The 16,276-nt window shown below is 47.7% G+C and overlaps 1 protein-coding gene and 1 pseudogene across 1 annotated transcript; both read left to right on the forward strand.

Moving 5' to 3' along the window:
- Nucleotides 1-1,126: 1,126 nt before the first annotated feature.
- On the forward strand, nt 1,127-13,182 carry LOC133046992 (UL16-binding protein 1-like). Its single transcript, XM_061130031.1, has 5 exons — nt 1,127-1,335; nt 6,255-6,506; nt 6,732-7,007; nt 7,615-7,747; nt 8,923-13,182. The coding sequence occupies exons 1-4, from the start codon at nt 1,263-1,265 to the stop codon at nt 7,728-7,730; spliced, it is 717 nt and encodes a 238-aa protein (XP_060986014.1). The 5' UTR covers nt 1,127-1,262; the 3' UTR covers nt 7,731-7,747; nt 8,923-13,182.
- Nucleotides 1,557-3,416, forward strand: LOC133047037 (tyrosine-protein kinase RYK-like; annotated as a pseudogene).
- Nucleotides 13,183-16,276: the final 3,094 nt, after the last annotated feature.

The raw sequence follows: 16,276 nt of genomic DNA on the forward strand, positions 1-16,276 counted from the left end.
TATACTCCAATACACAATAAAAATTTTAATTAATTAAAAATAATAAATATTGATATTGAGCATCTTCTCACATGTCATTGGGCCATGTGTAAGTCTTCTTTGGAGAAATGTCTACTTAGATCTTCTGCTCATTCTTTGATTGGGTTCCCTGTCTTTATTATTGAGTTATAAGAGCTTTTCATATATTTGGAGATTAAGCCCTTGTTACCTGCAAGGGTGACATCATTTGCAAATCTTTTCTTCCATTCTGTAGTTTGCCTTTTTTGTTTTGTTTATGGTTTCCTAGCTGTGCAAAAGTATGTAAGCTTGATAAGGACCCATTTATTTATTGCTTTTGCTCATCTTTTTGTTTTCTGATTCTACCAGAGTAGAATCCATCTGGAATTGGCCTTCTTTCAGGAACTTTAATTTCCCCTGAATGGTTGCTGGGACCAAGAGAAAGTTGGTTATTTTTTTTTTTTTTTTGAATGACAAATAATGCTGGATCATTATAACCTATGTAATTTTCAAAGTTTGTACAATTATACAAAAAAAAAAAAAAAGGAGGGGCAAACAAGCTGTAGAATTATACAGAATCCTTCTTCAAAATGCATTGGCATTGACATTTTGAAGGAAAAATAAACAAATGGGACTGAAGCAAACTTGCAGAGTAATGAACTGGCCTAATTTCAACGCTGCTGTGTCTCTGGGACTCAGGAAGCCCGAGGAGAGGGAGAGATGAGAGAAGGGCAGGTCAGTGGAAGGGTCAGGACACACGACGATTATCAGTTAAGTTTGCCACCTGAACTGGCACCGGAAACAGTAACTGGGTTGGCTGAAAAGCTCCTTCAGGTTTTCCTAACAGGGCGTGGAAAACCCTGACGAAACAGTACAGAGGAAAGGCCCAAGATCATTCAAGGCAAGCTGAAGGTGGGGAAGGAGGAGCCCTGAGCTCTCCCCTCTATGACCTTCTTGAAAGAGATTCTTCCCTGACCTCTGATCAATTTCTATTAATTAGGGAGACCAAAATGACAAAATAATCTAACTAAGAAGATTCTGGCTATCAGCCCAAGCACAGCTCAAGTGGGAAGAGGCGGCGGCAACAGCCCTTGCGGCGGCGAGTGGTTTCACCCGGGTAACGCCTACGCCCGCCCGGCCCCGGGGCGTGGCCTCCCACGGCTGCCACATAAAAGTGCGGAACGTGCCTCCGAGGAAAGGATCCGCCGCGCTGACCTGGCATCCTCCTCTCGTGCAAAACTGAGATCCAGGTGGCGAAGGGAGAGATGGGTGGCCCCGAGACCCGCCTTGGCTTCCTGGTCCTGCTTCTGATTGTCTGCTTCAGCGGGACGCCCGGCGGTGAGCTCGGGGATGAAGCTGCGGGGGGGCGGGGGGGGCGGGGCGCGTGGAAGTTAGGTGAATTATTCGGTGACGGCGCGGGGGTTCGCGAAACTCCTCGCGGGGTGGCGCCGCGGCCGCCTCCTCTTTCCCTTCCCTTGGCCCCTTTGCGCCTCGGTGGCTCCCACGGGCTACTTGCCGGCTCTCCCGGGCAGAACAGCGGTGCCTTGGGTGAAGCAGTAATGCGGGGAGTTTGGGAGGTGACGCTAGGAGAAGAGGGGGCCAGGACGCTACAGGGAATGCTGTTGAGGCCCCTCAGGGCCCAGCCCGCCCCTTGGGAAGTGGGAGATCTGGAGCCCGGCGGGCTGGGACCCGTCTGCCTCCCGGCGGGAAGGGACCTAGAGCCGCCCCGAAAAGCACCAGCCCGCGATCTGCGCGCAGAGCCCCTTCTGGACCCTACTGCTGTCGGCCCTTGAAGGACCAGCGCTCTTTATCACCGATCAGTTAACACCTGCAGGGCGGCCGGGCGAGGAGAGCTCCGCGGCCGTCCGGGGCTCAGGCGGGGGTGGGCGGCGGCGAGTGACCGAGATTCTCCTGGGCGGTGGAGGCGGGAGCTCCGAGCGGACGGATGTGCGGGCGGGTCTCCCGGGGACGCGCATCCGAAAGGCCGCCCCCGGTACCGCTCGGGTCCGCTAGGCTGCCTGCCGCCCCGGCGCCCCCTGCCCCCGGAACTCCCACGCACTGTATCAGTGTTTGGGCTCGAGCTGTCCTGTCCTGGCAAAGTAGATTCTGAAGTTATGATACTAAATGCAGCTCAACTTGACAGTAACTTCAAAAAGCTTCACAGTCTTAGAGTTGAAACGAAGGAAAAGTTTCCATCCAGAAATTGAGGAAGTAAAACTTCACCCTTGGACAAAACGACCAGCAGAGGAGCCCATTTATGATCCTGTACATGTAGCTCCAGCCGTGTCTACTCGTGTGTTTTATATCAGCCTAGGGATTTTCTGTCCACTTATATTTCTTGTAGTACTAGTATTAGCTGTTTTGCATCTTCACAGTATGAAACGGATTGAACTGGAAGATAGCATCAGCGCCAGCAGTAGTTCCCAAGGGCTGTCTCAGTCCCAGTCCTTCCCAGATGCCTCAGTGTGTGAGAGGGAACACACCCAACAATACAGCCCCCATCTCCAGTTATCCTCCCTTGTGGGTAGAGGAGTAGGACTTGAGAAGCATCACTCTTTTGGAGGCCAAAGCTAAGTGAATGATATCAAAGTATCTAACCAGGGAGAGGAACTCAAAAGATGTACTCTAAGAAGGTACCTTTTGGTGTACTTTCCATGGGGTTTATGTAGATGAAAAAGATCCAGATAAAGAGCAACAAACTTTTCTAAAACAGTTAGAGATCAAGCTTCTGAAATTCAGGTGACAATGATGCTCCCTGAAAGTTGTAAGCTACAAGATCTTCATCACAGAAATCTTCCTATTACCCATGTGTGAACAGAAGAAGGGGAAAAGCCCATGGTGGATTGCCTTACATGAACTTGGGGGATCTTAAATTATTTTTATGACAGTGCAAATATGTAGAGGCCAGTAGTCCGCAGGCAGCTTCTCAACAAAAGTTAGTTCACATGGCTGCTCAGATTGCCTGTGGAATGAGCTCCCTGGTCAGAAGGAAGTCCTCCACAAAGACCTGGCTCCTAGGAGCTCTGTCATTGATCAACTTCAAGTTAAGGGCAAAGCTAGTCCCTCTCCAGAGTTTTGTTCCCCATGGACTCTCACTGTCTGAGGAACAGCAAAAACACTGGATCGATGGATGGCTTTTGAAAGTCTGGTTAACAATGAGTTCTCCAGCCTTCCCTGGTGATCCAGTGGCTAAGACTCCACACTCCCAATGCAGGGGCCTAGGTTCCATCCCTGTGGGGGAACTGGATCCTGCATGCCACAGCTAAGAAGTCAGCATGCTGCTATTAAAGAGCCCAGGGGTTTATGACTCTGGCCAAACACCCTAAGTGGACATCTACCCGTTTGATGTGGCTGAGTACCTGAAAGAGGGTTGCCAAATAGCCCCGCCTGTCAACTGTCCTGATGAACCATTTATGTGATGGCTTGTGCTGGGCCTTCGATCAAGAGGAGAGGTGCAGTTCTAGCAAAGGGCCTGGGGTCTCACAGAGGTCCGTGCAGCCCTGGGGGCCGGTGTCTGACTCTCCTCTCACAGTCCCCCAGCGTCAGGAGGAAGGTGGCTGTTGAGGCCCACTTAGAGCCAGCCAGTCATATGCATCACCCAGTACCAGAGAAGCAGATTTGTCTTTCAGAATACTGAGCTTTAGGAATGCTTTAGCATCTGAACTTTCTAAGACAGACTTACTGGTGTGGAATGCTTTCTCAATCTCACTTTTATTAGCTTGAACTGAAAATGTTTGTGTAAATTTTTTACACATAGTTGCCTTTGAGGTATAGGTATATTCTTACAAAATAGTTTAAAAATTGTTTAAACACACATATTTGAACTAACAATCTTGCTACCAACTGCCTTTTATTTTCTTAATTTCTAAAGACAATGCACGTGATTCACCTTTAAAGTTTTGCTTTCTTTCACTAGTTTTGGGAATGATTTGTCTTCAACATGCAGTACTTTTTCTTAGGAAAGTAAAAACCGTCCAGCAGTTATGGGCTAATGCCCCCTCTGCTTTGCTGCAGAGTAGCTACCTTGGTCCAAAGTGCCCTAGGGGAAGCCACAGGTGTGAGCAGAGGATAGTGGCCACATAACGACTCTAGTGTCACATCTAGGCCAGCTGCTGGTGGGTCTTATTTGTTCCCTGTGGCCCTGGTTATGCCAAAACACATAACTACTTCTATCCTATGATGGCTGGCCTCACTGAACTAATGATTAGGGGTTGGTGAGCCCACATCACGATGGGCAACTCTGACATTCCATGATCAGAGACCTCATCTCTGCCAGGCCCCAGGACCACACCAGGAGCCACGTTTAAATGGTGTGAGTTTCCCCACGGCAAGTGACATGGCCTCACTTCAGGACACTCGGGGTCTGTGTTGTGAGCCTTCAAGTAGAAAATGGCTTGTAGCACCTTTCTGACCACAGATACCTCTGATGTCACTGGTTCTGCTGGGTCATCTGCCCAGGAAGCAGCTCCAGCCGTGCTCATCGTTCACCAATTGTGACTGCTTTTGTATTGGGACAGCAGATTGCAGCAGAGACCTAGGGTCTGCGAAGCCTAAAATATTTCTTATGTACCATTACAGGAAACCTATGGCCACAGTGGTAATTAACTGGAGCTAGGAAAGGGACCACACCCCTGAAGCCCTCCAGAGGTTGTAGCTTGGTTACTTGTCTCTGTATTTCCTGCAGGATATTGTGTACATGTACCATTGGGGGTGGGGAGGTAGGGTCTGAGGTCTGAATCTGGAATTCACCAATATGGTAGCCTTCACCCCACGATAATTTATTAGCTACTCAGGTCTCCATGCATGTCACAAGACCAGGGAATGTGAAATGACCGCTGTGTGGTCTCTGGACCCAGTGACAACCACTGTAAGCAGAACCTGGAGTGTCCATTGATGGCCTAGAAGTCAGAGCATCACTTCAACAACTGGGGGGCAATGATGATGCTCTGGTTCCTGTGCCTGATACTAGAAACACACTAGGTGCAGTGTGAGTGTGAGAGTAGTTTCTGCTTCTGCAGGTTCACTTACGCCAGGAAATAACCATGTTGCTCTTTGGGAAAGAATGGAAGGACTTTTGCACTAGATGTGGTGATGATAGGGCCCTCCTCTTTAGAACGTGGCTTCTTTCTCTGGTGATACCTTCTGAGAAGTGGCTCAGATCTGGAAAATGGGCCTGGATCAGATGTTTTGTAGGGATGGCTGCTTTTAGCTTACTGATCATCCAGCCTTGTGTGCTGTCTCTCTTTAATTCTTTCAATGGTACAGTTTGTATCTAGGTTCCTGCCCATCTGTTTGCCTTTAGGATCGCCCTGTGCTATGAGCCAGCATCATATTCTCTGCAGTCAGGCCCTGGCTGGCATTGAGACTCTCTAATCACTTTGACCCCTGCACCTACTTTCTGCTGACCTAGCACACCCCCACCTGGAATCTGATTTTTCCACAACTTCCATCGCTGTTCCTGATGGAAGCCCACAGGAACATCATGTCCTAACACCATCCCTGATCTTCTGCAAAAGTCAACCTTGAGCTATTGCAGATGCTTCTCATCCACGCTTTCCTCTCGGGCTCCATAGAGTCCATCAGGCTTTCCCATGGAGCTGGTGGACTGCACATCTTCCTGCCCATTCACACCGTGTCCGCCCTGCAGAGTCACTTCTCTGAGCCTTGGATCCCCTCCTCTACCACCTGCCTCGGAAGTTCTGGACTTTCTCTTTCATGCCATGTGGGCCAGGCCTTTCTCCAGGCTTCCAAGACCCATCCTAGTGGGAGATCACCACATCTCCCCAGCCTTGCTAAGCCCAGTGACCTGTAGTTATAAACTCTCCCTTCTCCAGCTTTGGGTTCTGTGCTCATCCTCCCCACCCACACCCCCACTGGCTGTGATCCGCTTCCTCAGGAACAGCCCCCTTACCCTCTGCATCTCCCACAGGACACTCAGAGAGAACCTGACATCCTCTGAGTTTGGGCCTTTCCTTCTGAACCAGCCTGGCCCATCCCTGGGAAACATATTTGTTGGGTAGTGCCACCTGGGTAGCTGTGAGCAGAGTGGAAATGGGGCGTATCCAGGGCTGTGGGGTTTCTTGCCTGCCTGAGGCTTCGTCGCCTTCCTCAGTCGTGCCTGGTGAGGGTCGGGGGCAGGCGGGGGTCCTGCTCTGTCAGCCCAGCCCGCAGCCTTCCTCTGCTGCCACAACCCTGGGGGAGGAGGCCTACGGGTCTTCTTCTCCCACCCTCACCCTCTCTGTCATTTGCCTTCACAGACGCTCACTCTCTGTCCTATAACTTCACCATCGATCCTCAGTCCAGACCTGGACAGCTGTGGTGTAACGTTGAAGGTGATGTGGACAGAGAGGTTTTTCTGTCCTATGATTGTGGTCATGCTAAGATCATATTCACTAGTCCATTGGGAGAAGAAGTGAAAACCATGAAGTCCTGGGAAACACAGATCGAAACTCTCAGAGACATCAGGGACCATCTGCGTGTCTTTACACTGGAGAAACCCACGGTCACGGGTAAGTTAGAGAGTCCAAGTACAGGAGGGGCAGATCGGGGCTTAAAATGCAGTTGGATGTCGGTCCTTCCCTAGTCGTCCAGTGGAAAGAGCAAGTGTTGCATGAGAGACCAGGGCCAGATCAGCTGGGCCCAGGGGACGTGGACACAGGGGAGGTGGACCCAGGTGGGGCAAAGAATCTGTCAAGCCCAGAGGCTGAGCTCTTTCTTTCCCATGGTGAGAGCAGACCCTCTCACCCTGCAGGCCCTGATGACATGTCGCTGTGAGGATGACAGACACATCAGTGGATCCTGGCAGTTTGGCTTGAATGGACTAATGAGCCTCCACTTTGATTCGGAGAATGGACACTGGAGAGTGGATCACCCTGGAGGCAGATGGATGAAAGAGAAGTGGGAGAATGACAGAGATGTGACCAACTTCCTGGAGAAGATCTCCATGGGAGACTGTGGGGCCTGGCTTCAGGCTTTCATGGGGTGCTGGGAGAAAATTTTGAAGACCTCGGGTAAGTGAGAAGGGAGGAGAAAGTGACAGTCCCCTCGTGGTGACATGGACCCTGTGTTGTGTGTGTGTTTGAGATACTGATCTGTCAGAGGTGAATTGTCCTGGGAGAACAATAACCTGGGGATGCTCTGTCATCCTCCTTCTTCTTCCACCTCCTGACGTCTTTCCTCACAGCACAGGCCTTTCTGCGACTGAACATGGATTTTTGCTGATGCCAAACCTGTAGACATCTTTTTGATTTCTGGGATTTATTTCTCACTGTATCCTCTTTCCAGAATCTTCTTTTAAATGTCACCAATCTTCCTTCTGGAAATCTGTCAATACCACCTCTGCTGTCAGCTCCTGAGGACTCCATCCTCATGTCACCGTCTCTGAGTCACAGCAGGACTGAGTGGCTGTGTTGGAAACCTTGCTTCCCCATTAGCTGTCAGAGCCCCGTGAGGACTGGGCTCCTCCCTTCCCCCCATCTCACCTGAGGATCTATCACAGAGGCCTCTATGTGATGGGTGTAAACTGTCTGCACAGTAGGGGTACCTGAGTCAGGGGGGCAAGGAGGCATCTGCCGAGTTTGGGGTCTGCACAAGGGGTTCCTCTTACTCTCCTTGCAGCATCACCGACCACGGGCCCCTCTGCAGTCCAGCCCAGGGCCACAGCCATCAAGTCCAAAGCCTGGATCCTCCCTGTGCTCCTCACCAGTTTCATCATAACTGTCTTCCTGGGCTGAGTCCTTTCCAGGAACAGGTACTGAGGGCAGAATCCAGAGGGAAGGAAGGGACACAGGGCCTGGTGTGAGGATGGGGAAGGTGAATCCCAGCCGACCCCTGCCCCTCACTGAACCTCCTTATCATGGAAATGAGCAGGGGGATAAGACCCCATATCACCTGAGAGCAGAACTCAGACAAGCTCAGCCCTGAGGTCTGAGAGGTCATCACTATCAGGTGACATTGTGAAAAGGGAGGGGCCTTACTAGGCTGAGGGCCTATTGATGCTGAAAGGGTTTAGCCACGTCCCCTGACTGAGCACAGACCGTGGGCTGGCAGGGCCCAGGCTGGGTGGTGTGAGATCAGCAGGCGCTCAGGGCGAGGGCAGGACTCCCGGGGCTGAGAGCAGCATGGGGGCTCCACATGACGTGTCAGCGGGGAGGGGACCCACCCAGGGGCCAAGATGAGAGGGGCCGGGCTCTCGTCCCAGGAGGAAGGGGTGGGAAGGCCTTTGCAGACCCAACTCCAAAGGCCTGTTCTCACCGGAAGTGGCTTGGGCCAAGCAGGCAAGGCAGGAGCCCCACAGCAGAGACTGTGGGAAGGGGCGAGGCCAGGCCTGTGCTCCTGGGGCAGCAGCAGTTCTGACTCAGCCTGTGGCCTGCTCGTCACCAGCCTCCTGGGGACCCAGAGCCTCCATCACTGAGCGGCCCTGCCTTGAGCAGAGGTCCTGGGGATGGTGGGCCTGAGCTGGGGTGGAGGCGCCCAGCTGGGCGGGACCAGGAAGAGATGGGGGGCAGGGACCCTGGTCCTGAGAGCTGTGTTTGCTGCTGGCTCAGAGGCTGGAGGGGAGGGAAGGAAGGAGGTTTGCCTGCAGCCCCCCAGGGCTGTCAGGAAGCAAGGCCCCTCCTCCAGGGACCTGCTCCCTGGTCCTTTAGGCCCCCCTCGGGGAGGATCCGGACCTGAGTAAAAGGAGCAGATTGATTCCTCACTGGCTCCAGTCTTGAGCCTGAGCAGGGGGTGTCAGGGCCTGGGGTGACTCTGTGATGCAGGAAGGAAGGAGGAGGGGACAAGAAGCTGCTGGGCCCAGAGTGGGGGTGGGGAACATAGGAGCCCCTCAGTGAGGGCGGGGCTGGAGGGGGGCTGGGGAGGGGCAGCCCCAGGAAAGGGACAGGATTTCCTCAGGCTCCTGGACCAAGGCCTCTTTCTTTTCTTCAGGAGATGGTGCTCCCAGGAAGCCCGACAGGTGCTCTTCAGCCTCAGGACTCAGTCTTTGCTTGGCCGTCTTTGTTCTCCTGCTGTTCGCTTTAGAGCCAGGAGGTCAGACCCAGGAGTTCAGAGCCTGCCTTCCCATTGTGATGAGAAGTGGCTGCACTGTCTCGTGTCTCTTGTCACATCTGGGGAACAGACTCCTCAGTCTCTTTTTATTCCCCCAACTTCTTTTACTGCTTTCTCTTGGTGCTAAGTGATGGAATCCCTGCAATGAAATATTCAGCTACTTGAACAAGAAATCTCCACAAATAGGACACTTTCTGTTTTCTTCTAGTTTGTGAAACATCAGACTCTTCTCTGTATGGCATTCTCATTGTTGCAAATGGTGATAATGCGAGAAAAATACCATCTGCTATTACAGGACTCAGGGATTCTTTCTGTGTTCAGAGAAACAACTTCACTGTTTTGCACATAACAAAATATTATGTCTGAATGTCTCTTTTAGTGATTTTATTTCCTAATATGAATATTTAAGTCAGTATCTCACTATTGCAAAAGACATAAATACTTCAAGTTTCTTTTTCTAATCAAGGAGGGAACTTGGGACATTTCACCCTTTTTCCACCTTACGGGATTAAATACAACTGATGATTCAGCTACATTTATTGTAGAAGGAGAGAATAAAAAGAACGCTCTTAAAGTAACATGCAGTCTAGCTGTCGATCCCAATCATGATACCTGGATTCAAAGTCATATTCTGGAACTTGTGCAATGAAATCTTTTTTGTTTTTTTTTCATCAAGATCTGCATGCTCAGTAGTGACCCTGCTGTGTTCATGTATGCCTCCCTCTCTCCAAGGAGAAGCCAGACTTCACAGCACAAACTATGTCTGTTTTGAAAAGTAGGTTTATTTCCCCATTGACAGAGGATCATATTCAGAATAGATAATGAATTACTACAAATAAAGAAGATAAATTGTACCTTTTTGGCCACTGATTGAGCTGTTCACATATGGTGAATTGTTGTTCGGTCGCTAGATCATGTCAAACTCTGTGACCCCATGAAATGCAGCACATCAGGCTTCCTTGTCTCTCACTATCTCCGGAGTTTGCTCAAACTCACATCCATTGAGTCGCTGATGCCATCCAACCATCTCATCCTCTGTTGCCCTATTCTCCTCCTGCCCTCAGTCTTTCCCAGTATCAGGGTCTTTTCCAATGACTTGGCTCTTCACATCAGGGAGGCAAAGTATTGGAGTTTCATCTTCAGCATCAGTCTTCCAATGAATATTCAGGGTTGATTTCCTTTAGGATGGACTGGTTTGATCTCCTTGCAGTCCAAGGGACTCTCAAGAGTCCTAACTAGCACCATATTTCAAAATCATCATTTATTCAGGGCTCAACCTTCTTTATGGTCTGACTCTCACATATGTGCATGACTCCTGGAAAATCCATAGCTTTGACAGGATGGACCTTTATTGGCAAAGTGATGTCTTTGAGTTGCACATTCTACTCAGCATCTTTCTTTTTTCTTCTCAAACCAATTTTACCACTTGACTTTGATGGTCAGGTTTGCTTTCTTATCACGCATGTGTTCACTGGAGGACCACTTTTGATTTCCTTTGGGTACTTTTCCTTTGCTTTCACAACTTGACCAACTGTTTCGTGGGAAAGTCCTGGCTTCTGGCCTGTCTTGGCTTTTGACATGTCTTTTTCAAAAGCTTAACTATTTCTACCCTTGGATTTAAAGTGAAAGATGTGTGATTCTTACTCTCACTCAGACATGTAGAGGCCACTGTAAATTTCTTTCTTTTCTTTAGCTTTTCTACCAAGGAGCAAACATCTTGAGCTGTAGTCACCTTCCACAGTGATTTTGGAGCCCAAGAAAATAAAATCTGCCTGTGTTTCCAATTTTTCCCATATTATTGCCATGAAGGGATGGCCCCAGATGCCAAAAATCTTAGTTTTTAGAATGTTCAGTTTTAGGCTAGTGTTTTCACTCTCCTCCTTCACCTTCCCTAAGAGGCTCTTTAGATCTTCTTTGCTTTTTGGCATTTGGGTGGTATCATCTGCACTTCTGAGGTTGTTGATATTTCTCCCTGCAATCTTGATTCCAGCTTGGGAGTCATCCAGCCCAGCATTTCACATGATGTACTCTGCATAGAAGTTAAATAAGCAGAGTGACAACATACAGCCTTGACGTACTCCTCTCCCAATTTGAACCACTCCATTGTTCCATGTCCAGTTCTACTATTGCTTCTTGTCCTGCACACAGGCTTCTCAGGAGACAGGTAAGGTGGTTGAGTAGTCCCATCTCTTTAAGAATTTTCCACAGTTTGCTGTGATCCACACAGTCAAAGGCTCTAGTGTAATCAATGAAGAAGAAGTAGATGTTTTTCTGGAATTCCCTTACTTCTGTGACCCAGTGGATGTTGGCAATTTGATCTCTGCTTCCTCTGTCTTTTGTAAATCTAGCGTGTACATTGGGAAGTTCTCAGTCCACGTACTGCTGAGGCCTAGCTTGAAGGATTTTGAGCATGACCTTGCTCGCATGTGAAATGTCCTGGTATGAGAGTTTGAACATTCTTTGGTATTGGAATGAAAACCAACCTTTTCCAGTCCTGTGACCATTGTGGAGATTTCCAAATATGCTGGCATATTGAGTCCAGCATTTTAAAAGCATCATCATTTAGGATTTTAAATTGCTCAGCTAGAATTCCATCACCTCCACTAGCTATGTTCTTAGTCATTCTTCCTAAGGCCCACTTGACTTCACACTCCAAGATATCTGCCTCTAGATGAGTGACCAGACCATCGTGGTTTTCCAGGTCACTAAGATCTTTTTTGTGCATTTCTTCTGTCTATTTTTGCCACCCCTTTTCATCTCTTCTGCTTCTCTTAGGTCCATACCATTTCTGTCCTTTATTGAGCCCATCTTTGCATGAAATGTTCCCTTCATATCTTGAATTTTCTTGAAGAGATCTCTAGTCTTTCCCTTTCTATTGTTTTCCTCTATTTGCATTGATCATCTAGGAAGCCTTTCTTATCTCTCCTTGCTATTCTTGGGAATTCTGCATTCAGATGGATAGATCTTTCCTTTTCTCCTTTGCCTTTCACATCTCTTCTTTTCGCAGCTATTTCTAAGGCCTCTTCAGACAATCATTTTGTCTTTTTGCATTTCATTTTCTTGGGGACGGTTCGCTCAGCACCTTCTGTACAATGTTATGAACCTGCATCCATAGTTCTTCAGGCGCTCTGTGTACCAGATATAATCCCTTGAAGCTATTTGTCACTTCCACTGTATAATAGAAGAGATTTGATTTAGGTCATAGCTGAATGGCCTAGTGGTTTTTCCTACTTTCTTCAATTTAAGTCTGAATTTTACAATAAGGAGCTCATGATCTGAGCCTCAGTCAGTTCCCAGTCTTGCTTTTGCTGACTGTATAGAGGTTCTCCACCTTTGACGACAAGGAATATAATCTGTCTGATTTCAGTACTGACCATCTGGTGATGTCCAGGTGTAGAGTCTTCTCTTGATTTGTTGGAAGAGTGTTTTTGCTATGACTAGTGTGTTCTCTTGGCAAAACTCAAAATAGCCTTTGCCCACCTTTTTTTTATATTCCAAGGCCAAACTTGCCTGTTATTCAGGAATCTATTGACTTCCTACTTTTCATTCCAATCCCCTATGGTGAAAAGCTCATCTTTTTTGGTGTGAGTTCTAGAAGGTAATGTTGGTCTTCATACAACTATAAACTTGTGAAAACTTTGAACATATCCTGAAAAATCAATCTGACCAAAAAAAAAAAAAGGTGAGATACCCTCACATATTCATATAACTGACAGCCTTTTAAATAAATCATGATCAAGTGGTACAGGAAATGCATTTACAGGAGTTTTCTTACTTTGCTTGTAGGAATAAAATTGAATCATGTCTTGAGATGTATATTTCACTGTATCTCAACAGTAGCTTGTTGTCCATCCTACTACACCACGAACCCAACGTTAGTTCCAGATAGAAAATGTGAAGCCATGTAGACGCAGCCATGAAAAGCCATGTAGATACAGCAAAACCTCAGAGATATTCCAGGTTGGGATCCAGACCAGGGCCATAAATTGAATATCATAACAGTGAATCACACAAATTTTTCATTTCCCACTATGTATATAGTTTTGTTGACACTGTCCGAAGTCTAAGTGTGCAAAAGATTTATGACCAAATAAATAATATACAGAGTTTAACAACACTGTGTTCCTAAAATAAAGTAGTTTGAGCATCACCTGTGTCTTCAAGACTCCAAATTGTTTTGCTGGTGGAGGGTCTTGTCTCAGTGACTGTGGCTGCTGACTGATCAGGGTGGTGGTTGCTGAAGGTTGGGGTGGGCAGGGTAATTTCTGAAAAGAAGACAACAGTGAAATTTGTCACATCGTTTGGCTCTTCCTTTCACAGATTTCTCTGCAGCATGCAGTGCCCTTTACCAGTGTTTTTAACGACAGTAGACATTCTGGAGCAGGTTCTGTCTCAAGAAGCCACTCTCTTTGCTCATGCATAAGAATGAAAATGAACTCTCATTCATATCAGCTTCATGATGAAATTGTAGCAATTCAGCCACATCTTCAGTCTCTACTTCTAACTCTAGCTTACTAGTTATTTCCACTGCATCTGCAGTTACTTTCTCCAGTGAATTCTTGAACCCCTCAAAGTCATCTGTGAAGGCAGGAATCACCTTCTCCCAAACTCGCATTAGTGTTGATATTTCAACCTATTCCCCTGATTCAGTGTTTTCAGGGGACTCTATAATCATGAATCCACTATAAAGGGACGTCCCTGGTGGCCCAGTGAAGAAGAACCCCCTTGCAATGTAAGGAATAATGGCTTGATACCTGTTCAGAGAACTACCTGTTCAGAGACCTCAGATCCCACATGTCACTGAACAAGTAAGCACACGTGTTGCAACTCCTGAGCCCAGGCAACACGACTTAGAGAGTCTGAGCTGCGATCAGGATCCTGCAAGACCCGACAAAGATACTGCATGCCTCAATTAAGACCAATGCAACCAAAAACTAAACAACTAAATGATTTTTTAAAGGCTATATCATTTTATTAAAAAATGAATTCAGTGCAGAAATTTTTCAGTTGCCGTGGCCCAGATCCAACAGAGGAATAACTGGCTATGCAGCTATAGCCTATAATGTATTTCCTAAATACTGTGAGTTGAGCATTATAATTACTCCTTGATCCATGTGCTGCAGAATGGATGTCATGTTGGCAGCCATGAAAAGAACATGAATCTCATTGTACTTCTCCATCGGATTCTTGGATGCTTTATCAATCAGCAGTAACACTTGAAAGGAATCTTTCTTTCTGAGCAGTAGATCTCAACAGTGGACTTGGAATATTTGGCCACCGATGTTGTAAACAGACATGCTGTCATCCAGGCTTCATTGTTTCATTTATGAAGCACAGGCAGAACATTCAGCCTAATTCTAAAGGGCCTTAGAATTTTCCAAGTGGTAAGTAACCATCAACTTCCAGTAATATGCTGCATTAGGCCTTATCAAGAGAAACAGCCTGTTCTTGGAATCTTTGAAGCCAGGCATTGACTACTCCTCTCCAGGTATCAAAGTCCTGGTGGGCATCTTCCTCCAATAAATGGATATTTAGTGTACACTGGAAGTCTCGGATTCAGTGGAGCCACCTCCATAGATTATCTTAGCTAAATCTTTTGGAAAACTTGCAGCAGCTTCTACATCAGGTCTAGTTACTACACTCTGCACTTTATGTTATGGAGATGTTTTTTTTCCTTAAACTTCATAAACCACCCCCTGCTGCCTTCAAATTTTTCTTCTGCAGCTTTTTCACCTCTCAGCCTTCATAGAAATGAAGAGAGTTAGAGCTTTGATCTCGATTAGGCTTTGGCTTAAGAAAATGTTGTGACTGGTTGGATCTTCTATCCAAACCCATAAAACTTACTTCATGTCAGCAATAAGGATGTTTTGCATTCTCAGAAAGAAACTCACAGACTTACTTAGAGAACAAACTTCTAGTTGCTGGGGGTAGGATGGGGGAAAGAGATCATTAGGGAGTATGGAAAGTTCATGTACTCCCTGCTCTATTTAAAATGGAGAGCTGTCAAGGGCCTAAGACATGGTGTGTCTGTGTGTGTGTATCTTTCTGTGTGTGTCCACCTCTTTCTGTCCTCATGGACTGTAGCCTGCCAGCTTCTCTGTCCACGGAATTTTCCAGCCAAGAATACTGGAGTGGGTTGCTCTTTCCTTTTCCAGGGGATCTTCTCAGCCCAAGGAAAGAACCCACAACTCTGCTCAATGTTATGTGACTGCCCTGTCAGGGTGGGAGTGTAGGGAGAATGGATGCATGTATGTGTACGGGTGAGTCCCTTAGCTGTTCACCTGAGACTATCCCAACACTGTTTGTAAATCAGCTAGACCCAACTCAAAATAAAAGGGTTTTTAAACATAGACTGTTTTTTAGTTGGAGTAGTTGAAGCTATTCTGGGGAAAAGATACAAAGAGATGAAAAGCCCAGCTGCCACTTTTGAAGAGCCCAGAGCAAAAGCAGGAGGCCTCACATGACCCAGCACACAACAACACTTAAGGGATCAGCCAGTCACCCCTCTGACAGACCCCTGGGCACACCCCTCCCCTCACCCCATAGAAGGAACATGCTCACCCCACCACCTTGGGGAGTGAGCAAGCAAGGAACCTGTCATTTGTTCTCACTCCCCTCTGCTGGGGAGTTCTCACTCCCCAATAAAGCCTTGCCTCAATTTCTTTTGATTAAGAAATTTGATTTATTTCTACTGTCTGGCCTTTGATTGATTTCTATTGATGAAGGAGGCTAAGAGCCTCGTGTGTAACAATCTGGGGACAAGAGACACATGGGGCCTGGGAGGAGGACAGGACACAGGCTTGCGTGGGGCACCAGCTTGGTGGGTTCAGGTGACGGATGTGTCAGGGGAAGACTCTCATGCATAGGCCTGGGGGACAGGGGCCTGGGTTTAATCTCTAGGAAGAGGCAACATGGGGACCACATAGCCCCAGTGGAGGAGGCTGGTGAAGAGGCAAGTAACTGAGAGAGCAGGAGAAAGACAGAAGGAGAGCGTTAGAGTCCTGGTCAGGACAGCCAGGTGGGGGAAGACTGACCTCTCTGGACAGGCCTGGCCACCCACTCCCGTGCGTGCTTCTGGAACCTGGACACAGAGTAGACCCCAGATGGGAGTGAAAACAACCGGGAGGTGATTTTAATGAATGTCGACAACGCGCATACTTCCAAGAACATGAAACTCCACCTGATTGCTCTTGTTACTTCCCTAAAACTCTGCTGGCATCCATTTCCACATCTA

Source organism: Dama dama, chromosome 26 (genome assembly GCF_033118175.1).
Source record: "Dama dama isolate Ldn47 chromosome 26, ASM3311817v1, whole genome shotgun sequence".
Classification (NCBI taxonomy): domain Eukaryota; kingdom Metazoa; phylum Chordata; class Mammalia; order Artiodactyla; family Cervidae; genus Dama; species Dama dama.

Coding starts and splice junctions, on each gene's coding strand:
- LOC133046992 (XM_061130031.1), top strand. CDS start 1,263: ATGGGTGGCCCCGAGACCCGCCTTGGCTTCCTGGTCCTGCTTCTGATT. Junction 6,507..6,731: donor GGAGAAACCCACGGTCACGG/GTAAGTTAGAGA, acceptor TGGTGAGAGCAG/ACCCTCTCACCCTGCAGGCC. Junction 7,008..7,614: donor GAAAATTTTGAAGACCTCGG/GTAAGTGAGAAG, acceptor CTCTCCTTGCAG/CATCACCGACCACGGGCCCC.